Genomic DNA, 26485 nt, shown 5'->3' on the forward strand with positions numbered 1-26485 from the left:
ATAATAAAAAAGAAGGGCAAGCATTCAGTCAGAAAAGGTCTAATGTTAAAAAAAAAAATCCAATATGCAAATGGAAACATTTCATTAAAGCGATAGCTCACTCAATTTTAATTTCCCTCTTGATACATTTACACTTAAGCCCTCCAATATGCAAGCAATTTTTTTTCTTCAGCAGAACATTAAAAATAATTTCTAAATGCAGCCCTCTGTGCTTCATATAATAAAAGTTAATAGCTACCAGTGTTATAAAAGTTAAAAAAAACAGTCTACATATAAAATAAACACCCATGGCCACTGGTTATACACTGAAGCGTTATCAAGAAAATCCTTAGTAGTGCAAGAAACAGAAAAAGATTACTTCAAGACTCAACCTCAAAGACTTCTGAGTGAATTCACAAGAGTTTAGTGATCGAGCTTAATTTAGTTTATCCCATGGGCCTTTTTATTTTTAATCTCAGTGTTGTAATCACTGACTTGCATGTTATGATTTACCAAGAACTATGATTTTACTTTTTAAAACTTAAAAATGTCAAAATGTTTTACTAGAATATAAAAGTCACCTACATCTTGGATTGCCTAAATGCAAGTAAATACCCACAACTTTTGAGATTTAGAACGAACCATTCATTTAAGCTAAACTGAAATTAACAGTAAACATTTGATCAACAGCACACGTTTGTATGTTAGCTGTAGTACCAATAAAAAAACAGATATAACAGTCAAACATCAACAACCAATTGCACTGCTCATTAAATACAAAACAGGCAACTGAGAGAAGCCAGACTGAGAGCATCTTATTGACCGAACAAACTGTCACAATTGACCCACATGTGCAACATTCCCAAACCAGACAACTGTAAGGAATCAAAGGGGGTGCCATCATGACTGGAACACCCCAGTGGCTGCCCTGTAACCAGAAAACACTGGTTCAGATGTCTGGTTTCTCTAGTAAAGACTGACTTAACGTCGTTTATCTCATCTATCAGCTTTTGAACTCAGCCCTGTGTCTGCTGCCTTTGCTAACGTTAGGTGCGTACTTGCATTAGAGACGTCAAATGCACAGAACACAGACTGCTACAAAACACATCTGAAACTGGTTTACATGTCAGTTTCTGACATGAGTGCACGAAATATTTAATGATAGACAACGCCCAGCGTTCAAAAGAGGCAAGGATGCTAATGCAATTAATTACAGCTTTATTAAACGCGGTTAAATTAAATGGATTCTGGAATCACGTACGGTAATGTTTAAGAATATAATAGTATTTTATCGTTGGTTTAGAAAATAGATCGGTAGTAGACACTTCAAACCGTTACGTTCGCCAGTTATTGTTGGCCCTCAACATCTATCTATTTCCCCCTCCAAAAAAAGCTAAATGGGGAAACCAATGCCGTTTCAAATGAGCAGCGAGTGTGCTTATACTTTCTAATCGTGTCCACAAACAACAGCAGCTGTTTATTATCAGACATAATTGACCAGTTTGTGGATAATGGGCCGTTAACGTTACGTTAACGAATAAATGAAAAGCGAAACCTGTTGGGTTCTACTAACGTATATTTCGCTCCATCTAAAATGGCTGATTTACACACATAAGTCTAGTTTGGTAATCCGAAAACACATCTTAGTAACAAAAGAGCGCTCTTACCGCTTGTCGTGCTATCTCAGTGGCCGCCATGGTTCTCTCCTGCATCAAACCTTCACAGGAAACTGCAGCAGCACGCAAACTGAAGCTACAGCGACTACTCACATACGATGGACTGTACCATTCATCACTGACCCCATAACGGCTTCTGTTCATTTTGCAATAGCACAGTTATGACATGTGATTTTATGTTCAAACGTGAAATTTTGTCTAAAATACACTTGTTTGATTATTATTGCTCCCAAAAAACATGTGAAAGTCAAACCTTTGTGTCACAATATGACCCCCATTTTATTAAATGGTACTGTCTTCAGCTCAACAGCTAAAACGCACATTTCTAGGTTTAACTATAGTAAAGGATACTGAATAGTGTAAAACTTGAGTTTCTCTTTATAAGCATTAAATATATTAATGTAGATCTGCAATGTAGGCCTTGTAGTCTAACGTTCCAATTATAATTTAAATATATTTATTATATGCACTGCACGCTTTTATCCAAAATGAAACAAGAAACAACAGAAGTAGTCAAAACAACAAAACAAAAATATGTAAATATGATGAATCCTAGCTAGTCTAATACACTAGGCCTTTATAAATTTACAATAGAAAATAGTATCAGGGGAGGGTATTTTAAACAGAGAGAAAACAGAAAATGTTAATAATTATGAGAAAAAAATAGATTTTTAATTAAATTTGAGATTTACTAAAAACACATATGGCAATTTAGAAATAAATAAAAAAATAAACAGCAATAATATGGCCTAAGTGCTGACTGATTATTTCTATTCATGAGTCTCTAATCGTTAGGCTATCTATTGTTTTTATGTATAAATTCACCTATATGAGACATAATGAATTCAAAATTGATAGGCAAGTCCAAATTTTCAGCAGACTGTTCAAATTACATGCTACATGCTATAATGTAACCTATGAGTACTATATCAATCCAATAAACTGTAAAAAAAATAATAATAATAAAAATTACATATATATATATATATATATATATATATATATATATATATATATATATATATATATATATATATATATATATATGCTGTGTATGTTTTACTTAATGAAAAAACGAGGCAACTATTTGCATCAGCCTTGAGTATTTCAAACTTCTTTTAGACTTTGCATGGTCTCAAATTACACATTCAAGTAACATCAACTCAATTTTAACTTGAAATTAAGTTCGGCAACCCTATTTTAAGTCAAATTTACTTATAATCCAGAGTATTTTAGGTTACTATTATTCACTGAAACTTGTGCTTTTAAGTAACCTAATGCTGACACAATTTTACTATATTTCTACCAAGTTTACTAAATCCTTAAAAACCACACACTTAAAATGCTGTACAAACATTAATCTTTATTTTTGAAGGTGTTTTGGGCTACTTAAACAGACAATTTGCAAAGAGTGTCCTGTGAACTTACTGCATTTTGCATATGTTTGATAAACAAAACCAGTTTATAACGCGTCAGCCTTTAGTGGCCAGTGTTGTGGGTATGAAGACAAGTGTTGATTTAGTCACTGGTATTTGAACTTTAGACTTTATCAAGGGGAGGGATTGGAGGACATCGGAAATGGTTACTGAGGAAGAACACACACGAATAGTTTCGGTTAGCCAACACAACTTTTTGCTTCTCTGAAATAAACACTTGCCGTTTAACTATGCGTTAAAAATCCATAAACCGCAACAATGGCTGAGCTGTGTCAGAACAGAAAGACTTACCAGGACGAGACAAGAATATCTAGACGAACTGTGTGGACAACAGGTGACACGATCAACGGATGATTTACTTGAGAGACAGGTTAGATTCACTTACTTTCATCAAGAAATCTAATGTTAGAGATTCTCAAATATCATACGTTAACAAGAATGTAATTTATTTATTTGTTTATATACATTTGTTTATTTAAATACATTTTAATTAAAAGTAAAACAATTCCCGAAAACGTAAACATCAAGGGGTAAACTAGATTAAAAGGTAAAAAAAAATGAAATAAAGTAGGCTAATAATTAAAATATACGTTAACTTGGAGTGAATGTTTTGTTTTAAAAGCAAAAATAAAGAGGAACAAAAACAAGGAAGCTTTTTTTACCCCCAAGAGAAAACTAAGTCGTTTTCTTTTGTTTTAATATTATACATTTTAATAACCTTCTAGAAATCCCAATTTTAATAATAAACGACTTATCTATTGTTGTAATTTAAACTTGATAACGTTACATTTATTTCTTCCCCACCCAAATCTGGGCAATTATAGAGAACTGAAGACAAGGAAGATGGTTTTTCTCTGGTTATGCAATCCTCTTCAATTTGGATCTTATCTAAGTAAATAACTTCCCGGGGATCCGCCAGTATGTATGAGGGGAACTGCAACGGGGCCATCAGTTCTAATGAGGGACATTTTAATGCCCCTCCGGGAGCAGAGGCACTGCCCTCGGAAGAACCAAGAGAAGAAACGAACGCCTCAGGGAACAACGCAAACAGTTCGGACTCCCCCAAAAACAGAATAGCAAGCCAGTTCCGTGCACATCTGGAAGAGCGGCTGTCTAGGCATGGTCCTCGGTCGGTGTCTCCCGCGTCCAGCGCTGCCTCCTCCTCGCGCAGATCCAAGCTCCACAAACCGCCGGAGGGCTGGGAGCCGGGCGCCTCCCGCAAACTGTCAGTGGATGCTTCGGAGAAAGGCTCCCTCACCCCTGCTATGCGAAAGAAGTATCTAAAGGAGTTATTTCTGAATAACGGATCTGGATTGTCAAGTATTTTATTATCCAAACACAAATCGTCAGAAGAGGAGGAAAGCGCGGAGTATGGCGACACCCTGAACTGCGGCTATGAGCTGTGGGCTTTGGACCCCATGGAGCACGCGTGGATGCTTTCTGCTGTGGATGGAAATTATGACACCATGCTGGAGTTTCTGGCTGAAGATCCCAGTTTACTGAGCAGAAAAGACTTTATCAGTGGATTTACAGCTCTTCATTGGTTGGCCAAAAATGGTAGGGACGAGACACTGCTTCAGCTTCTCAGGCATGCTGAAAAGGAGGGTCTGTCAGTGAACGTTAACCTGAGGGGCAGTGGAGGTATGACTGCTCTTCATGTGGCTGCCATGCATGAACAGTACATGGTGGTTAAGGTTTTAGTTGGTGCATTCAGTGCCAACATAGACGTCATGGACTACAATGGGAAAAGGGCATGGCAATATCTCAAGGAAAAAGCACCGAGAGAAATGAAGGAGCTTTTGGGAGCCTGGGATGATGAACACACTGTAGGACACTTGAATGTGAACAACAGTGCAAGTCAAGCACAGCCGGTTGAAGAACATGCTCAAGACAATAAAGCAGAGGTGGATGGCTCTGGAGGAATCACACGCCAGAGATTCAGATCATTTAAGAGGTTGTTGTACAGTGCAGGACTGATTGAAAAGATCTGAGACTTCAAATGTAATGCTTACGGGTTAATACTTGGTGCATTAATTACAATTTGTTTGGTGAGACTGGCAAATAATTGACTTTGTAATAGTGCTGTGCATTATATGATTTGTCTTTTTAAATAAACACTGTAATACTGGAGATGCTTTGTTTGCTTAGATTCACACCTAAATTCTAAACCATGAAGACAATTTAGAGATTTCAAAAGGATTGTAGTCTACATTATAAATAATAATGGAACAGAATACAGCTGGTATTAAGTGATTCTTGTTTCACTAACCAGAAGCTTATACATCAGAAAAATACTAAAATGAAGTGTATTAATATAAAAGCAGATTTGTTTTCTTGCATAACCACTCAATGGAGAATGTAAACTTTGGCATTTGCCATTTCACAAAAGAGAAAAATCCACATAATTCTGGTTCGATGACAAATTGTTTATTGTTTAGCAAGGACATAACCAGAATATCTGTACAAAAGAGAGACTGCTGTTCCAGATAGCATGGCTTCTCTCCAGCTCTGGATGAGTTGGTGGTCCTGGCAGGGAACAGATGGAGGGGGATGCTGAAGTAAACAGTGGTTTACAAGCCCAGCTTGGTCCTTCTCCAGTGTCTCCTCTTGGAGTTGTATCTGCATAGAGATTAGCAAAGATAAAGCATCACACAGACAAACAAACTGGGTTGGCAAAACTTTTGCAAATAATTTGTTGAATTCAAACAAATTCAATTAAATACCGTTCAACTCAATTTGTTTAAATTCAGCCCAAATAAATTAACCACTTAACTTTAGTAAAACCTGGGAATCATCTTTAAATAATTTCAGTGTACACATTTTGCATGAACGTAATTTATACTTGAGGGAACAGTTAAATTATGCCATAGCCTACTTTAATTTTACACTCATTTTTATGAATATTTATTAAGTAGCATTAATTATTTTAATTATATCTATTTAAACTGAATTATTTTAATTATATTAGAACCTAAACCAAAGTCACTTATAACACACTTATTTTCATCATTAATACTGTTGTGTTTATTAGTTTCAACTGAATTTTACAACCACTTTCCGAATCCAAAGTTGGAGATTGTTTAGGAAACCAACACATGCATTTAAAGTTTCCTAAAACAATGCCAATTAATTTACTCTCGAGCTTCTGCACCTTATGCTGAAGATGCAAATCTTTATACATTAGCAAAAAAAAAAATATTTTTTAAAAAAAGAAAAAAAAGAAGAAGAATTTACACCATTGACTTTAAAATGATTTTTTAGGTACCATCAAATTCCTTGATAACCTACAAAGTTTCATCTTTTATTTTGATGGTGGGTAAATGGCATGTTTTTGTGGTGGTAAACTACAGATTTAAATGGATGGTTTAAACCACAGGTGTCAAATTCAGTTGCTAGAGCGGTGCAGCTTTCAAACTTCGCTCAAACCCTGCTTCAACAAGCATATCTGTAGATTTCAAACAAGCCTGAAGAACTCAATTAATTTGATCATGTGTTTAGTTAGGGCTGTAACTAAACTGTACAGAGCTGAAGTCCTCCAGGAAGGGAGTTTGACAGTTTAAACCTAAAATAAATTCTCATTATTACCTTACTTCCAAAACTTTTAGTTTCTAAACACAAAAAGACATCTCAATGGCAGAAAAAGATTAACCACTAACCTTTAAATAAACGACATTAGTCAATTGCTACAGATTACCAGCATTCTCCAAAATAACTTGTGTAAACAGAATACAGAAACTCAATGGTTTAGAAACACTTGAGGGTGAGTAAATGACAATTGTCAGTTTTTGGGCAATTAATCCCTTTAAAAAGACTGAGCAAAGCTCACTTAAATGCATAGTTTCTCAATATATACAATGCTTATGTCTCCACAGCAGAGCGTTCACTGGTCATATAGAGATGACAGTAATCAAGACTCCACAGCAGAAGATGCTCTCAGCAGGATAATGGCAGTACTCCCACAAAAGAGTTTAGCACTGTAATTGCGTCCTGCTTTCATGCAGCCACTAAACACAAGCTGCATGCGGTAGCGGTGTTCATTACAGCGGCTACAGCTAACATCACCGCTAACGTTACACAACAGCTCAACGTACCTGATCTTGTTGCCAGTTTTCATCCTAATCCACTGTGGGATCGGCCTGTTCTGCTTCTGCTTCTTGGCGAGGAAGCGTTTGATCCTGAAGGTCTTGTGCGACGCCTGGAACACACATGTAAAGAAACGCGTCACAATCTGCAATGGCTGAAGTTGGTCACCCCGCGAGCCGTTTCATTCTCCATCAAACATTAATCTGACAAATATTCAGTTCCATCGACTAAAACCTTTAACTAATACACAAACATGGACTGATATGTGGCGAAATATCTACTTATTTAACGATGTTATGAGATTATCACTCACCATTTCGGGGATCGCAATCCGTTCACCACTATGGCGGTAGTCGAAGAGGAGGAACCATGGGAAATGCTGGCGCTGTATATCCGAGTCACGAGCCGGGGAGCGGCTTTACAACACAGCGACACACAGTGGATCCAACAGCACAGGACACTACGCGATGCTGATGTCCTCTGGCATTTTGCAAAGTATAAAAACAAAAATACTCTTTAACTGTGGTCTCAGTCAAAGTTGGTATATTTTTGAGCTAGATTTTTTTTGGTGAATATTGTGCTGCATGCCTTTATTTAATACCCTAATTAAATAAGGAAACCAGAATCCTCTCTTGGCTATATTTCTTAGCTACAGTATTGTTCTAACGTTGTTCAGGAATAAATTAGATTCATATCTTACCATACAAAGTATATTGATGGGTTCACTATAACAAACCAAAATCCTTTACTTTATCCTCTGTTGAGAATAAGGGGCCTAAGACATTCAATATAAGCAAGTCAGTTAAGCATGTGCTTCAGCTTTTATACAGTAAGCCTTGATTGCAGGTGTGCCTTCAATGTTTTAAGCTATTAATGTTTGATATACTTGAATATATCTGTTAAAGAAATCCATTTGACTGTTTTCGAAATTTGGGTTAGAAGCTTAAGTTACGTGTTGCCCATGGAGGAAATGTGATTTGGGATGACAAACAAACTAAACACATTTTTAAAAATCTGGAGCCCAATTATGTTCTATATCAGTAATGCTAACTTGTAACTCTTTATAAGTGAGATTGGTCTGGAGTAAGTCGAATTGTGGAGCCTATGCATTTCTCTGTAAATTATTTTTGTTTCATATTTAATTCTATTTATTTCCTTATGCTTTCTGGATGATGTTGTATTATGTTGTGTCTGACTATTTGTATATTTTGAAATGGCCTTTGTAACCCCCCCTTATTTTTATTTATTTATTTATTTTTGTTGTTTTCTGTTCTGTTTATGTTGTTGATTATTTCTTATGCTAAAAACAATAAAAAGATTATTAAAAAAAAAAGAAATCCATTTGAGGAAATACACAGCAAAGTAACAATCAGTGTTTGATATACTTGAGGAGATCTGAAGTTTGATATACTTGAAGGTATGTATTAATAGAAGTAAATTTTTAACATCAAAAGTGGACAGAGCAGAGATCAACATCCCATAATGCAATTCCCAACCGTAAATAAACAGAAAACACTTGTGAATCACAAAATACAGAAACTGTTAATTAACAGACATTTTTTACAGTGAAGATATTATGAATTGTTATAAGTGACATAGGTTGTTGAGCAAATAAGGATTCAGAACAACACGCTCAAGACAACCACGATTTATAGTTGTGAGTGCGCGCATTACAATGGTTTCTCCATTTTCGTTCTTTTGGTTAAATATCAGATGAGTTTGCAAATCAAACAGAATAAAGTTGTCTTTCTAAACACCTGAATTGTGTTTTCATTTGTTCCAGAGGTCTATGTAGTAGCCTATATTGTCAAAACATTGAATGCATTTGGTTGACAATATTAAAGTGGTCCAGAAAAAAAAGTTGTTGTTACAAGTAAATAAATAAGGTTTTTGAAAAATATTTTATGTAACTATATCAGAATTGCAGTGCAAATTACATGTGCTTTCTCCTGGGAAATATAGCTGTCAGTTCTAGTTTAGAAATGCGTTTCGCACTAGCTACTGTTTTGATAAAAGAAGCCTGTCAAGTTTTTAAAAAGTGGCATGAACAATCTAACTAGTGAGGTGAACGCATTAACATTAAACTATACACAAGTCTTAGAATGTAACGTTAAATCTACAGCAGTGCTGGCCTGGAGGGTTGAGGCCCTATGCGAGGTAAATAAATTGGGCCCACTTGTGTAAAAACAGTAAAAAAAAGAGAAGGTAACCTATTTTTTTAGCAGGGTGAATTAGTGGGATAGATAATTAATGGATCATTTAAAGAAACATGCTGAATGTGGCCTATTTTTTCCTCACACAAGGATTTCTGTGATTAAGGGTATCGCTGCATTTATTGAAACAAGTCCTAATACTACACTAATAATATATTACGCACAGCATAAAAATTTACTTTGAGCTTTCTTTTCTTTCTCTTTCTTTTTTCGGCTCCGCATAGATGCTGTTTTCATTTCAAATTAAATTCGAATAATATTGATTAAAAATAGCAAAGACACTTGTAACGTTATATTACTTAAGACTTTAAGAAACTTTTTCGGCTTAATATTGAACTTGAGCAATTTGAAATATACATATTGTTTTTTTAATTGAATTCTAATTTGAAGATTTATGTGAAGTCTGTGTAGGAATGTATTACGTCATTCTAGTTCACCCAAAAGCCGATCGCAGGCAATGTAATACAAAATAGAGTGTGGTGCTGCTGGGAATGTTTTTAATATTTTCTGCTTTTATTCATACTTGTGTATTTATTATAGCTCTCAGCTACTTAATTGGGTTTGTGCATTGCACTATGCTTATTGATCATAATTTAAACATGCCCGCTCATTCTCGAGCTTATTTTTCTGTAAATATTTAAGAAGAGGTCCCTTGGGGCCCTCCAAGAAATGCTGGGCCCTAGGCGACTGCCTATATTACCTGTTGGACGGGCTGGCACTGATCTACAGTTAAAGATGACTTTTGATTTTTTGCTAATTAATAAACTAAAATAATCAATAATTTTGTCAATAATAGAATTTTCCAAATAATAAAATTATTTTAATGCTGTAAACAACTGTGAACCACGTTTATTATTCATTTCTATCTTGCTTTCACATAGATTTCTTTCAAATCAACAACAACCCACTCAACTGTGAAAAAATGACATTTCTTTATCAACTCTTATAATTCCTTCAAATATACAGGAGACTAATCACAAGCCTATTCTTGACTGCTATCTTGAGTTGTTACACCAAAAGCTTTTTGATGAGGATTCTTGACTCTCCATACTGTACATCAATTAGATCAAACCTTTTTACGTCAACATATTTATCTTTATATTTGTATTATTACAGGATGCAGGAGGCCATCTATCGTGTTATGATATTAAAATCACCACCCAAAAGTATATGTTCATTGTATATATGTCCCCCTCGTCAATGCTCTTTATGACGAGATGCTCAGCCAATGACGTCGCGTTCTAAACATTCGATGTCTCAGTTCTTATTTTTTGTAAAGATTTGAAATATTATTTAAATACAATCTCTACCTCCAGCAATGTTAAAGCTTTAAAATCCGTAACACTATGTGAATCTTACAATATTCTCTCTTTTTTATAATAGATGACTGTATTGTATGTGATCTTGTAAACATCACTGTGACCTTGCTTTAAATTTAAAGTGCTTTTTGTAATTTATATTCCCCCTGGCATATTCTTTTTTAGTTTGTCATTTTGTTTTGTTCTGTTCTCTACCCTTGTTGTTAAAGGTTTTGTACCTTTTCTGTATATTTTTGTATTCTTGTTGAACGCTTTAATAAAAAAATAAAAATAAAAAAAAAAGTTATGTTGGATCTCTAAGTATTGCTGTTTGTACTTGACCAAGGCGAGTTCAATAACGACGGTACGAGTGGATCCACTCCAATCTCACAAAGTCCTCTTCGTGAAGCTTCACTTGGGCCCGTCTGTGCTGTAGTTCCTTGTGGTTTGTGAACGTAAACGCAACATTGCGAGGAATATCACATGTTTGTTGCTCGAAGTGTGCCGCCAAGCAACATTCCGCTGAACACTAGCACGGACTTGCGCCCGGTTAGCTTGTGCACTTCCTAGAGCAAGGCATCTGTGCACCCTAGGCAGGGAGCAATACATGATCTGAGGACCCTCAGGAAAACACGGAATGCCAGTACAGTGGGAACTGCTGCAAGGGTTATGATGGGTGGGAGCAGCGTGGCCCACTTTAGCTATTATTTTAAACTATAGTTTTAAACTTTAGTTTACTATAGTCTAAAATTGACAATAGGGCCTTTGTGTGAACTGTTTAATGTTTTTGTTTTCAGCAGGCCAGGGTTGTTGAGCAAAGAAGACAACTCAAGACAACCAGAATTTATGGTTTGTTGTTAGATGAGTTTGCAAATCAAACAGAATAAAGGTTTCTTTCTCAACACCTGAATTGTGTTTTTATTTGTCCCAAAGCTCACTGTAGTCGCTTACATTATCATAACATTGAATGCATTTGGTTGACAACATTAAAGTGGTCCAACATTTAAGTAGTTGTTACAAATATACCTTAATTTCTTTCCAGGGTATTAAAACTTATATTAAAATAAAGAAATAAGTTTTTTTTTTTTAAATCTTACAAGCAACTTAATCAGAATTGCACTGCAAATTACATGTGCTTTCTCCTGGGAAATCTAGCTGTCAGTTCTAGTTTAGAAATGCATTTAGCACAGGCTACTGCTTTGATAAAAGAAGCCTGTTTTTAAGAAGTGGCATGAACAATGTGAGGTGACCCCATTAACATTAAACTATGCACAATTCTTAGAAAATAACATTAAATCTACAGTTAAAGGTAATAAGAAAAGCAGGAAGAATACAATCAGGGGGAATATTAACTGTTTACCTTCATATGAGGTTGTTCTTATTGTAATTAATGTAATTGGTGGGAACTACGATGTAAGCTTTAGGCTAAGATTCACTAAAGGTAGGGTAACTATTTACAAAACCGATAGATGATTAAAACTATGAAGAAAAATATATTCCCTAAAACGCAAAGCTAGTGGTCTCAAAAAGACCAATATATCAGTGTAGTATAGCAGTTCTTATAACTGACCTCTAGGCGGGGATCTTATGGTGTGGTTGGGAATACTGTTCATTAAAAAGAAATGTTTTTTAAAAATGTAAAGCAATAAACATATCCTTTAGCCATAAATCAAAAGAGAATGTTTAAAGTTGCTGTATGTAAGTGTTTGACTAATCGAAAGCATAAAAATACCATAATATATTTGCAGATATTTAAGAAACATGCCAAGTAAATATTCTTGTTTTTCTGAAAATCAATGCTGAAGTCAGATATTCTGCTTTGGAAAGGTGTTTTCCATGCCGGAAAATCTCCTCTTAATAAAAAAACTCCTTTTAATATGGAAAATATTCCTTCAATCGCGTGCTGTTGCTTTTATATATCACGACTTGAATCAGCCTTTAGGCTTGATCGTCAGACTCGCTCCTGTTTGTCCTCAATCTGGCAACATGCACTTGTGTTTGCTTTGATCCTGGAATGCAATATCTAGTTCAACCACTGGGTGTCAAACCTACATACTGCACCTTTAACATTTAGAGAGATTAAGTCATATAAATATATATTTTAACCAAAGAAAAAAAAAAAAAAACTAAACAGTATCACAGAGGTTGTTTGTTTATTGTAATTCTTTTCAAATTTTGACAAAGCTGCGACTATATAAGGAAAACAAGCTGTGTTTTTGAGTTCAGGAGTCATTGAAATGGACAGCACATGTGACTGTTTCCAAACCAAACCAACCAAAAGTTGCATTGTTCCAGAGTTCATAGAAGCTTCAATTGCAAAACTATAAAAGGCCACATCTGTATTGTTTTTTTTTTTGCATATAATTTAGTCAACTTGCAGAAAAGAACTGACAGTGATCAAGGCATCGGCATCATAAAGCATGGCTCTTTTTCCCCTAATCAGAACAGAAAGGATGCAGATCAGCAGGCTCATTAAAACAGCTACAGGCAACATCCATGCTTGAAGAACACAAATTCATTACTGATTGTCTGAAGTCTATGAAGGGTTCAGGTAAGGCTTGAAGCACGTTTCTAAAGCTAAGCTGCGAGAAATCTTGAGCAAGACCGCTTCGGAACTATGAAACAGGAAAAGCGTGTGAAGTAAAACAAGTTTGGCTGTGTACCAAAAGTAAGGTCACTTCGATTTACCATGGTCGCTTTGGCTTCTCTCGTGGTTATGCCCCGTTTCTCAGATCTAACCGTCGGTTAGGACTTGCCTTGCTCATGAACAGAAACAGTGCTCTCATGTATGTGCTCTCATGTCATGGACAGAGAGTGTGTTTGTTTTATAAGTGGGGGGATTTTAATGGCAGCACCATGTTTGTCCTGATTAGAACAGAGCCCCTCTCCGCTTGCGAGACATCCTTTCATGCGACACAAAGCTGCTTTCTCACTCGGCTGCTTTTTCTTGATTTTTCTTGGCCTCCCGCTCAGCTCTCTTTTCTGCTGCTGGTCCATCTCCTCCTGTTCCTCCTCCACCTCCTCCTCCTCGAGTACGATTCCTAGACCCGGGCTGGTACAGCTGAATTGCAGGTCGATCCTAAAGCAGAAATGTCAAATGAATATACATTTAGGATTGTTCTGTCATATTTTGTTCATCTACAAAAGAGGCATGTTTGCGCTCATCTATATAACTGCACTGAATAGTGATCTTAAGGGGTGTAACAGATCACGGTTGATCCGTGATTCATACGGATCATAACCCATGGTTCGAAGCACTGGCAGATTAATACAAATATTTTTCTTGTAGATTAATCCTAAATTTATAACAATTGCAGAGAGATCACCTCTTGTGTCATTCAAATCACATGTATGAAAGCATTTAGACTTTCCTGTAAAATGTAATGATGACGGAAAAAGAAATTCGGGATATGGTGGGTTTCTAGTTTGTATTTGTGGGTTATTAAAGGTGTTTTCTGTCACTTCTCGTTAAGCCTGCATTCAAATCTAAAAAATGCAAAAAAATCACAAAAGAGATCGAGTCTTTAGTCTTTTGAGTTAGTTATGAAGTTACAAACAGTCAAATAACACAGAAGTACTGGATAACAGTTTATAGTTTAGATGTTTATGGTAAAGATTAAAATCACCACCATATGTATTTAACTTGATGCTCAAAAATGAAAGTTGTTGGCAGCAACTACATTTCACCAATAGGTGGCGACAACCAGCCATCAAAAATATGCCACTGAATAACTTTTCAAAAATGATCATCTAGCAATGAAACATGACGTTTTATGAGTGAAGAACTGAATCATTTACTGAAAATGAGATTAAAAATAAATATGGACTGTACAAATTATAATGTTAGATTTCTACATTTAGTGCTATCAGCAACAGTAGTAACAGTCAATTTTCACAGTAATGAATATTTTACTATTTATTTTTATTCAGCTGATTATTTCTTCTTTTTATCTTAAATTTTTTTTAAATATGTTTTTGTAATGAACGGAAAGCAAATTCCATTTGTCTGCTCCACTTTTTGGCTGATCTGAAAAATGGTTCGATCCGTGAATAAAAAAATCATTTGTGATCCGTTACACCACTAGTGATCATCATTAAAAATAAAAATGCATTTAACAGAGGTATCATGAAACGTGTTGTATCTTCCGAGATAAGCGTCTTAGAATCCCCAAAAAGTTCCAGACAGAAGAGAAAGATTAATTATCAAACGTACAAGATACACAGCTTTACCAAAAATAACTTTTCTGCAGTTTTAACACAAGTCAGATTTAAGATCATTTTGAATGTAATTTAAGGCCGATATGACATTTTGGTGAAACAACAAATATTATTTGCACTAATGAACAAATAAATAAATAAATACAGAACTAAATAAAAATTCAAAGCACCATTTGGAGCCTTTCAGTTATTATTAGAGGTAATGTTGAATGGACATAAAAATAGCATCTATTTAACATATTTTCATTAACAAAATTTACCGGCAGTTATGCTCAACTTCACCTGATGTCTTTGGGATGTGCTGGAGTAGACTTTACAGAGTAGCTCTCTTCATGGTCAAATACTTCAGGATTTTCTTTCTTTTTTTTTTTTTTAAACATCTTTAGGACCATCAAGTTTTGATTATGCTGTTTTTTTAGGACATAATTTCAAGCACCTTATGCAATGTCAATATTTATTTCCATCAAGAGTTTCATTCCCTATAGGCTGAAATTGTGTTGTGATTACAGAACCATGAGGCATTCACTGTCTGCTCCAGCACGGGTCAACTGATGGTCAATTACTCTGTGAGAATGAAGCCTTCAAAATTTGAGCCTAGTCAACACTGTCATCCTGGAATATAGCCATTTTGGTTGTTTTAGAAAAAGAAAGCTCCACAGCCTTAGTTTGGCTTTATAGAAACATACTAATACTTGTGATAAAAATTCAATTATAAACAATTTACTTAAATCCAATCTAAGGTGACTGAAAGAGCTCAAATGAAGAAAACAAATGCAAATAGAAAAACACTAACAAACTATGAAAACATCATTTTGAAAACACACACACACACACAAGTTCTCACAAAACATGCAAATCACTAACATGCTGCAAATAGCACAGACCACATCAGAAATACCTCACTAACTAAACAAATTTCTATCAGCATGGGTTTTCTTGCCTTGCAGTGTGTTCTTGGCAAGCGGCAACATCCCTCTCTCCCTTGCCAATACAGAAGTAACTGAAACTGCAGTTCATTGAAATTCCGCTAGTCCTGGCTCCATAATCGAGCAGATTTGTATTAAACCCGCTTTTAAAATGGCCAACTTTACAGCAAAAAAAAAGGTTGTTTGCAGCCTGGTACAAAGAATTATTTAGGTGCATATAGCTAGTATTACATTTCATGACAACTGTGAGGGGGTGAATTGTCTTGTAACTTATCGGTTTCATTTATAGGAAGTTTTATTTAGTCTGCATGTTTAAGGGCGTGGCCACTAGAGTGACAGCTAGGTCTCGCTGGTCACGTCACTTCACCTCAGCTGATTCCGGCTGATTAGCCGCTGAACTTGGCATATGCATCATATTTTTGTGTTGTTTTTTTGTGGCTTTACACAGTCAATTACTTTTTGGAATTATTTCTTACAATTATCAGATGATATGCCATGCTGCACATTTAACTGTGTTTACAAACCATTTAAGTAGCCTCCGTTTCCCAGGTAAGTGAAATTTTAGACTTGTATACCATATTAGTAAATAACATTTTTTTAAGATCATTTATCTTTTATAATGTTCTTTATAACTTAAATGCACTCCAGAATCAGAATCTGAACAGTCATCGGAAACATTGTCATACAGCGTTATGCCTGGATTTCATAAATAGCCTTGGATTTACTAACACAGACTATATTTGAAATATTTGGGAGTAATTTGCATTTCCTCTTGTAGAAAAATTTCATAAGAACAATGCTTAGTGGCTAAATGTATTACAGCAGTGTTTTTAAAAGATTAAACACTTTATTGACATAGTGTACAACAAGGCACATGTAGCCAGAACACAAACGAATCGTAGGTAATGAAGTATTAAGCGTTTCTCCTGTCTAAGCAAAATGCAAGCAGGCATCTGTAGCCTTGCCTCTTTTGCCCTTTTTTTGGTTAACCCCGGTTGGCACGATGATGCATGAACAAAATGGCGACGATTGGCCACGCCCACTTGTAGCTTCATTTGCGCTCTTCAGAAACCTGTGGGTGACGTCACGAAAACTACATCCATATCTTTTACAGTCTATGGTTCTTGGCCACAAGACATCTGTTAAAGTAAATATAAGTATCACAACATTGTACTATTTATTATTAGCCCTTGCTGCAGTTCTGTCATATGTTTAAACTCTTTTCAGGGTATGTGCAGAAATCCTAAAGGTTATTTCAATACCTTTTTAAGATTTTTAAAGACCTTCTCAGAATATTTTAAGACCTCATTACCACTTCAAGTTCTAATCAGTATTAAACCTTTAACTTAAACAGTTGTTAATAAACAGTTGTGGTTAAATAAATCAATAAATCAGTAAGCCACAACCACGCAACAAAACTCAGATTAGCTCAGAAGAAACAAAGGTTGAAAGAATAATATTAACAAATAATAAATAACAACGTAAATAAATAATAATATAAATGTGGTTGTTTTCAACGACAGGCTTCAGCCGCTGTTTAAACTTGTCTTTCTCTAACCAGAAGTAAGCAAAAAAAAATTTCCCATTTTGCCGTCTGTTTCGCTCTATGGTTTCACTACATGTGGAAAGCGTCACATCACTTTCCCACAATCACCCGGATAAAGGAGCTTGGCCGGAAATCAATATATTTATGCAAGAGTCAAACACTTTGGACAATGCTTGAACAAAATTTAATACCTTGTAAAAACGTGATTTAGCCTATTTAATACCTTTTAAGTGTCTTAATTATCTCAAAATTGATTTATAAACTTTTAATACTTTAAGACCCACGGACACCCTGTCTTTTAAAGCAGGATCTATTCAAATTGTCTGCCAATATTTTATTATTTATGCCGAAATAAATTAAGTGACTTCTGTACCAGTGTCATTACTATAGCTGTTATTTAAACTACAAGGACTTTTTTCAGTAATAAAATCTGTCTTTATCATTATAGTCATGTGAACAGGGCTATACCTAACGTACTGTATAAAAAAAGCATGCACCTTATTTCTCAGACGGTCCTTTCTGGCACTTTCCTCTTTTTTGCTGTCCCTTGATGACTTTTCAGGACGAGCACTGCCAGAGGACTCTCCAGTGTGTTCATTCTTCCTTTTCTCCCAAACGCGCTCCTTATCTTTCTTCCCTTCCTCCTCTCTTTTTCTGTAGTTGTTTTCTCCATCCTGGTGTTCCCTTCTCCTCCTCCGTTCCTCATCCTGTCTTCTGATGCGCTCTTTCTCCTTCTGTCTTCGCTCTCTCTCTCTGTCCCGGTCTCGCTCTCTTTCTCCATCACGATCTCGGTACTCTTTATGTCCAACATCCTCGGGTCTGCATGATAAAACAGGCTGAAATCATTATGAAACGAGAGGAAAACAACAATAAAGTGTATACGCAGGCTCACACATAAACATTGAACTTTATTTTGCACTACTTATATTGTTCATGAGTTGTCAGCACTGATTGGGCTGTTGGTTCAAGCCTCATTCACACTTCGAGCGACTAGCAAACAATCATTTCAATGGAAAGCAAATGACTTCCGGTGACCTCTGTCTACACGAGCGATAGCAGCCATAGGCAACCAGGTGGGCATGTCGAGTGACGCGACAGAGTTGAGAATCCTTAAACTTTATGCAAATGAAGAGCAACTATCTTGAGCGACAACCAATAGGAGCACCAGTAGAGATCACATGATCCTCTCTCAGCTTGCTCAGAGGCCGGTTGTATTATCTGTGCTGCAGACCTACACAAACCTGCGTTTGCAGCAGGTCGCCACCCAGAACAACAGGCAGCTACAAAGTTGCTGCTAGTGTGATTGAAGCATCAGTCAGAAAAGAAACACACACAAAGAACAGCAACAAACTGCTGAAAACAGCAAGAACAACAGATGCATGTTTGATAAGATTAGATCTCAGTGACTCCTTTTTATCGTAATTTTTAGACAATTAAAGTAGAGCTGGGCAACTTTTGAGAGCATTGTCATAGACAGAGTGGTAGTATAATGATATGCTACGCAAAAAAATCATGATCAAATTCAATTTAATTAGAATATAATGAAATTATCAGACAACTATGACTGAGTGAAGGCTGCTACATCTTAAAGCTTGTGAAAAATACTATGTATAACATCTTTTTACTCTAAACTCGCTTCATAATTTTTTATTTTTTATTATTTTTATTATATTTTTTATATTTTTTATTTTCTGAATGCTACAAGTAGCTAAAACTCTTATCATTTAGAGGCGGGAAAAAGAGGAAGTGCAACAACTTTAATCGTAAGGTGAACACAAAACAAAAGTTTCCACTCCTTCACTGGACGCGCCGTTGTAAACAATCGCTTCATTGGGCTTGTGGATCACAGCAACGCCCATACTCATTAAACTGACCCACACTACCAAATCGACCAATCACAGAGCTTGCGCTATGCGTAATTGCGACGTGTATTTACATTTTTTGGGTAACACTTTACAATAAGGTTCATTGATTAATGCATTTACTAACATGAACTAATCATGAACAACACTTGTACAGCATTTATTAATCATAATTGAACATTTACTAATGCATTATTAACATTCAAGTCCATGCTTGTTAACGTTAGTTAATGCACCATGAGTTATCATGAACTAACAATGAACAACTGTATTTTCATTAACTAACGTTTATTAATATGAATATATACTGGAGTAAATCTATTGTTCAATGCTTGTTCATATTAGTAAATGCATTACTTAACATTAACTAATGATCCTTATTGTAAAGTGTGACCATTTTTTGAGAGGTGTGCATCGACATTGGTGTCAGCCATGGCAAGGTCTGACCGTGAGAAGGCTGCGCCATACCATATATGTGTGTTCTAGAGTTGGCCAATGTCGACCAATTTGGCATCGTACAATGTCTACTGTGAAACATTGCAATAGACTATGGTATCGTCTGCAGTGAATGATTTATTTATGAATAATTATTTCACAATGAATTTATCATTTGTAGCCAACCATTTCAACTACCGGACCCGCATGGTCTTTGTTTTACCCATGACCAAATCATAAATAAATAAAGAAAAGTTACACACAAATTACCACCTGTCAATCACTTTTTCCGCGGGACCCTGGCATGAATATGCAGAGTGATCTGTGTTGTCAATATGGCATCGACAATCTTGGTTGGTAAAAAAGGTGCACAACCAACAGGAACTAACCAACAGTATTCGCTAAAATTACTAAGTACAAGCATGAAAGCAAAAGATTGAAGCAGTGTACTGAAGCTGTGACACATTACCTGATAGATTCAAAAGACAGGAGTCGATAGATAGAGACTAGATTAATTAAATACCACGCTTAACAACTATAGTGAGACGCGATCCAGCGGTACATCCTTGATAAACTGTCCGACGTGCACTGCTCTCTGGGGTTTCATATTTGCTCTGGGGTCTCCCGCTGATTGCTGGATCTCAGACGCGCACATACGCTGTAGCATGCCAGAGTGTTTGTGTGTGTGGTCACGTGATGTAGGTTTTTAGCGGTATAGTTTTGAAGGAGGGCTTTTCAGAAATGCTAAATGAAACGCCAGTGTGGATGTGGATCGTTTTCGTTCTAAAATGCCATTTTAAAACTAAGATGCATAAGTGTAAAGTGGGTTGCTGCTGCAACGGGGGCAGGGCAGAGGATTGCGATGCTGGCTCAGCATCATGATGTCTATCTGGCATTGGCGATGGACGATGGCATTGTCTATCGACCCAACCCTAGTGTGCGCTTGACGTAGAAGTATAAATGAGCCTTTAAGATTAAGGCTAAGAATCATTTTCATCTGGTGCAATAGAGTTTTGGGAAACCAAACTTACTTTCCCCCTTTCTCCTCTCTGTGTTCACCATTCTGCCGCTTTTTCAGGTCTCCTCCAGAAGGTCGATCTTCCTTCTGTCTCTCTCTGTCTTGTTTCTTGGGCTTGTCTTTTGGCTTTTCAGTTTCACCATCATCTGCTTTCTCTGGTTTTCTCAAGAGCTGAAAGACAAAACAACTTGTTTTTAACTTTGCTCTTTTCATTTTTTAAAGTGTTTTTTCAAGTATTTTTACATATGCATTTACATAACTTAACAACAATAAGACATGTTTCTTGAACAGCAAATAAAATAAGAATGATTTTGGCATTCATTTACCTTTTCCTAAAACCATTTATAAAATCTTACCAAGTATAGAAGAACTAACAAAAAATGACTGTATGTAATGTAAATTAAAATCAATAAAAGTTGTAAATAACATACAAACCTTGATTTTTGGCTGCTCATCTTTATGTTGGTCCTTATCCTTCTCAAATGCCTTTTCCACTTTTTTCAGTTTCTCAGCCTCTTTTCTTTTTCTTCTGTCCTCCTCTCTCCACTTACGCCGTTCTTCCTCTCGCAAGCGTTTGCGTTCTATCTCTCGTCGTCTCCGCTCTTCCTTCTTCTCTTCTCTGATCCTCTGGAAAGGTGAGAAGAGAATACACACAATTGCAGAGTTGGCATGTTATGGTAACCAAAGGAATTGGCTAATGTAATAAATATTAGAATACCCATTATAATACTTTACCTGTTTATTCTTAAGGAAGTCCAAGAGAGGTGTTGTTTTCTTAGCTGGGGAAAGAACATTTAATATGATTATTCCAAATAAGAGGAAAAACATTTTTATCCCAGTGGTTTTGCGCTGAAACTCACAGCTGAGTTCCTTTGTCTTGGCCTCAATTTCCTCTAGTAAAATCTCAGGATTGGAAGGACTTTTTTCCTCATCACCATTGTAGAACTCCAAAAACTTTTTGTAATCAGCATCTAATAGAGCGAATATAAACAAATGCTTAATCTTTCACCATATTAACTATTGTTTACCATTAAAACAATCAAATGAAAATAAAAATAAAAATAATAGTTCACCATCATCAATCGTTCCACTTTTGGCATCCTTCTTCTTGCTCCTTTTCTTAGCAACTTTCTGGAATGGAGCAAACTCAACAATGGCTGGATATTCTTGTCCTATAATAGGTATTACAAATAAAACAGAAGTTTAGTTAGGAAAGTTTACAGACAAGTTTCCAACAGTTCTTAGACTGAACAACAACCTCAAAGGTAATGAAGAATCTATCTGAGGATCTGAGAATCTTTCTAGCAAAGTTATAAGTGTGTTAATTCAAGAAAGCAACAATTCATTTGTGTTGAGTTTTTTTTATTTGTTTTTGTTTTATTTATTCCTCATTCAATTATTTTATTTAATCATATGATCATTAGCCATTTATGTAATTATCAATATGCTATTTTATTGATTATGTGTTAATGACTGATTATTATTTGTCATTTTATTATGTTTTTATATTTTGTTATTATTTTTATTTTAATATTATTATTTACATGTTGGTATAATCTTATGACTGTGTGGATTCAAGCGAAACTTGTTTTCATGAGTAAGAGATAAAAAAAATGTCTCCATTTTAAGGCCTGTATTATCTCTGGACAATGATGTGAAGCAATAATTTTCCATTGTTGTTCCTTGTGGTTTAATAACACTTGTTGAATTTATCCTGGTCAGACAAAGTCTGAGCATTTAATCATACGCAACTAAGATTATTCAATAAACTCTGCTCTTTCTTTATCATCATTACTTTGTCTCCTGCTTCTGCTCCTATCTAGCTTTCTCAGCCAACTCACATACTGATAGGAGAACAAGGCTAGCTTGTTGTCTGGATACCCAAAAAAAACAGACATTTTCTGACAAGATCTGGGGTCCTGGGCTAGGTCTTATTTATCTAGCGTGAAGAGTGTGATCTAACAGTACAACGATTAAAACAATTCATAAAACCACAGATTAGTGCCCAAACAATGAATGTCTGGTAAAGCCAAACCTCGATTATCAATGAAGACATAGCCATCGAAGCGGTCTCTGAAGAGAACAATGTCATCTTGATTTTTGAAGTTCAGGTATGCTCTTGCAAATAGGTGGGGGAAAAGACTGCAAAAAACAAATGCACCAATCAGTAATCTTATTTGTTTTGTTATTGTTTTGATTTGTTAATATTTGTTGCCGAGAGAGCTTAATGTGCAGCAATTTAAGAAAAACTCAAACAATAGCAAAAAACGGCAGCAAATTAAGAAAAGATCTTCATTTGTTTGACAGCTGCAAATCCTTACAATGCAAACAATTAATAAAACATGCTGCATTTTCTCACAACATTTGCAAAAACAACGGAACACAATGGAAATGTTTATTGTGCTGTGATTATTGCTCAGGGAAGATGTTTGTGATCTTTGAAAGGTGAGTTTTGTTTGTGTATTTAAACATCCCGATTCTCTTGTCTTTTGTTTTTTATTAACCTCAATAACCATTACCTAAATAGCCGGGTCTGTCACATTTTAGGGTCCTCTTGAAACATTTCCGTTGTGTTTCATGCTATTTGAAAATGTTGTGAGAAAATGCAGCACATTTTCGTAAATTGTTTGGATTGTGAGAAAATGCAGCTTGTTTTAAAAATGCGTTTGCACTGTGAGGGTTTGCAGCACGCATGCTGTCAAGACAGATGAGGATCTTTTCTTAATTTTGTAACTGCATCTGTTTTCTTAAATTGGCGCTTCCTTTATATTTCCCAAAAGACAACATATACAAACCTGGTATCACTAGAGAAAAACTCCAGGTAATCGAGCTCTGGTAGAGGCTGCAGTTGTTCCTCTAAGTCTTCCTTAGTTAGAGTCGGAGGGAGACGTCGGATTACAATCTAAAATAACAGTGAACAAAAACAACATGAAGCAGTATTGAAATTACTCACGCAGTGTATACTGCACAGCTGCAATAGCAATCAGGCATTATTGTGTTCATATATAACAATTATTGCTGCATTATTACAATTCTACTTAAATCTAGTGATTGGACAGGGTTTATTATTATTATTAGAGGTTATTACCCGTGTCCCAGCCAGCAATCACCATACAAGTTAGAAAAACAATAAGGTTTATCTGCATTTACGATGTAACATTATTGCTTTGTGTTTGAGTAAAGTAATATTCAGTTTTTAGTCTGTAAACATTCTTCACAATTTAAAATATTTGTCATTTAATGAATTTCTTTTCTATAAAATAACAAAGATGTGCCAAGTTTTTAGACGTTTCTATGATTATTCTTATATTTAAATAAATGTTTACCTAAGCTACTGTCACTTGCTGGAAAAAAAACTGCTTTAATTGACGATCTTTTTATTTGCAATTATTTGAAAGCAACATAATCAGACCTTTTACAGAATTAAACAAATGCTTACTCAAATTATGTATTTATTTTATTCAAACATGTCTCTATCCTCGTGCCAACAAACTGCCAAATCCCTGCAGTGACTGGAAACTTTGACAGGGGGATTTGCTAAACAGTGTTTAAACACGCAAGGCTTAAATCAAACAGCGAAAAACACATGAACATGTCAGTATAAATACATTCACAAACGATAAAGAAGCAGAGAGTATTTCAAATGAAAGCGATTAGCTTCTCTGTTTGCAGTCTATTTGTAGCAGTAATGTAGCCAGCTAGCCTGCTAACTAACTACCTTTGTCATAGCCTCCTTCTTCTCTTTACAGGGCTTCTCTTGCTTATCATTTTCATCGCATTTTATTTCAACTTTCTTTTCTCTGGGACGCGTGTTTTCTTTGTCCTCCTTCATGATCCAACTTTTGCAGCGATGACTGACTTGTTCCTTGCTGTTGTTGTCGTGTTCGCTATCGGTGCTCAACTTTCCGCAGTTGTTTATCCGTAACACCAGAGGGCATCTCTGATTGGCTACGGCTCATGACGCAATAACGCGAGTAACGTCAACGCTTCTGCGTCTAGTTTAATTATTTTTCAGAAGAAATTTCCAGGTCTGTATACACATTAACGTCAATGGAAACTTTGAAAAATGTTGTTTAGGAATTTGGATAAAACTCTCTAAGGTTTTATTTGGCGGAAAAAGACTCACTGTTTTAGAAAAAAATATTTTAAATAACCTTAATAGCCTTGAAGTGTTAAATTTCACAAATCTCAATGAGGTATTTAAGATAAAATGGATAATTAAATACATTCAAAAATAAAGAAACTCTGTGGCATATATTTCCAAATTTTATATTTAACTCTTTGGGTGGCATACATTTACTTTTAAAATTCTCTATTAATAAATGGCCAATTAATTTGGCAAGTTTTCATAAGAACGCATTGCTGGCATGGCAGTTGACCTATAAACATAATTTTACACCACATCTGAATTTCTATGGAATAATAGAGTTATTTTGTACAAAAGGAAGTCTATATTTATTTAATCGTGGTATGACAATGGAATATTTACAGTCAGACAATTACCTGATGAACATGGATTGCTTTTGTCATACTCAAAATTCCTTAAAAAAATAAAAGTTCCTGTAAAACCAAAAGAATGTGCTGTTATTTTTTATGCAATACAAAGTAAAGTTGTATCACTGTTGCATAATTCTGTATATTATGTGGACCAACAGCAAAAGACAAGTGATGATGTTTTATTTATTGGTGATATTAACATTAAAGATAAATGTAGAAACAGATATATTAGAAATGTATTAAAAAAAGAATCATATATCATCTTCAACAGTCTTTTGGTCATCAACATTTGGAAACATTGAGTGGAAGAAAGTATGGTTACCAACAAATAAATTATTTATAAGTAATGAAGTAAGACAGGTATCTTTTAAAATGTACACAGAATTTATCCTGTAGAAGAGTTATTTGAATGGTTTGAAGTGGATAGAGAAAACTCTTGCGATGCTCTTGGTATTGTTTAAGAGTCTGTTACTCATTCAATGTGTATTCTCAAGATTATTTTGGATTGATGTTTCTAACTTTATTTCAGTGACATTTGGTACACTAATACAAATTAGTTTCCCAGAGATGGTTTGTGGCTGGAAGGGGCATCCGCTGCGTAAAAACTTGCTGGATGAATTGAAGGTTCATTCCGCTGTGGCAACCCAGGATTAATTAAGGGACTAAGCCGACTAGAAAATAAATGAATACAAATTGGATTATATGATGTCATGTTTGCTTTACAAGATGGAATTGATTCAAAAAGTACAACCTATTTTCTTATCCAACTAATAATATTACTGGAAAATATCATATTTATGTCAGGAAATGGGCCAAAGCTAAGCCAAATGAACATTTTACAAAGGAGATTAAACAATATACTACACTATTATAAAGAGAAAAGCTAAAAAAAAAAATACATATGAAGCATTACGTAAATCCTATTTGATTAAATAAATGTTTTTTTAATATTACTATTATCTTACCTATTTATTATTTTACCCCTGGCATCTGTTTATCTATAAATTATATATTTTCTCTCAGTTTTTTTTTTTTAACTTTGTTCATAACTGTTGTGAGTTGTATTCTCTTGTACTAAGTTTGTACATATTTACAATTTAAAAATCTATATTTTTCTTCCTAAGAAGACAAAAATAGTTAAATAAATAAATAAAAAGATTCAACTTCCAAGATAATAAGGGACTGTTGATGTGAATGTTTGCAATTCTTCTGAATTCTAATCAAAAACAGTCTGTGAAATGACAAGTGGAAGCTGTTTTAATAGTACCCAATAAATCAAATTGATTTAAAAGACAATG

The 26485-nt window shown here is 35.2% G+C and overlaps 4 protein-coding genes, 1 long non-coding RNA gene and 1 other non-coding gene across 12 annotated transcripts in view; 2 read left to right on the top strand and 4 right to left on the bottom strand.

Moving 5' to 3' along the window:
- Nucleotides 1-1720, bottom strand: part of septin6 (septin 6) — a 30223-nt gene extending 28503 nt beyond the window's left edge. For 6 of the 7 annotated variants that reach the window (XR_225093.6, XR_012389384.1, XR_012389385.1 and 3 more), the window contains exon 1: nt 1647-1720. Coding sequence is in view for 4 of the 7 variants with exons in the window: in XM_005173240.6 (XP_005173297.1) it covers nt 1647-1691 (45 nt within the window). In the remaining 3 variants the exon portion in view is untranslated. 7 annotated transcript variants of the gene reach the window in all.
- Nucleotides 1721-3222: 1502 nt separating this feature from the next.
- Nucleotides 3223-6289, top strand: sowahd (sosondowah ankyrin repeat domain family d). The gene is made up of 2 exons (XM_021481216.3): nt 3223-3461; nt 3916-6289. Exon 2 carries the CDS (start codon nt 4012-4014, stop codon nt 5080-5082), a length of 1071 nt encoding a protein of 356 aa, XP_021336891.2. The 5' UTR covers nt 3223-3461; nt 3916-4011; the 3' UTR covers nt 5083-6289.
- Nucleotides 5497-7568, bottom strand: rpl39 (ribosomal protein L39). The gene is given in 3 exon segments (NM_001002078.3): nt 5497-5710; nt 7183-7286; nt 7488-7568. Coding segments are annotated over 3 exon segments (156 nt in total). The 5' UTR covers nt 7491-7568; the 3' UTR covers nt 5497-5661.
- Nucleotides 6952-7085, bottom strand: LOC137487656 (small nucleolar RNA SNORA69). Its single transcript, XR_011006306.1, has one exon. It is a non-coding gene; the product is annotated as a small nucleolar RNA SNORA69 (small nucleolar RNA).
- A 2518-nt stretch (nt 7569-10086) lies between the features above and the next one.
- Nucleotides 10087-13766, top strand: LOC141377554 (uncharacterized). The gene is made up of 4 exons (XR_012389888.1): nt 10087-10660; nt 10990-11256; nt 11335-11676; nt 11728-13766. It is a non-coding gene; the product is annotated as an uncharacterized lncRNA (long non-coding RNA).
- On the bottom strand, nt 12822-24603 carry upf3b (UPF3B regulator of nonsense mediated mRNA decay). Its single transcript, NM_200954.1, is given in 10 exon segments — nt 12822-13764; nt 17873-18194; nt 20704-20861; nt 21126-21317; nt 21426-21469; nt 21551-21661; nt 21764-21862; nt 22726-22832; nt 23486-23592; nt 24409-24603. Coding segments are annotated over 10 exon segments (1404 nt in total). The 5' UTR covers nt 24523-24603; the 3' UTR covers nt 12822-13614.
- Nucleotides 24604-26485: the final 1882 nt, after the last annotated feature.

The sequence above is a fragment of the Danio rerio genome, chromosome 14 (genome assembly GCF_049306965.1).
Source record: "Danio rerio strain Tuebingen ecotype United States chromosome 14, GRCz12tu, whole genome shotgun sequence".
Taxonomy (NCBI): Eukaryota; Metazoa; Chordata; class Actinopteri; order Cypriniformes; family Danionidae; genus Danio; species Danio rerio.

Excerpts from the sequence above, each read along its gene's own strand:
- sowahd (XM_021481216.3), top strand. The coding sequence starts at position 4,012 with ATGTATGAGGGGAACTGCAACGGGGCCATCAGTTCTAATGAGGGACAT.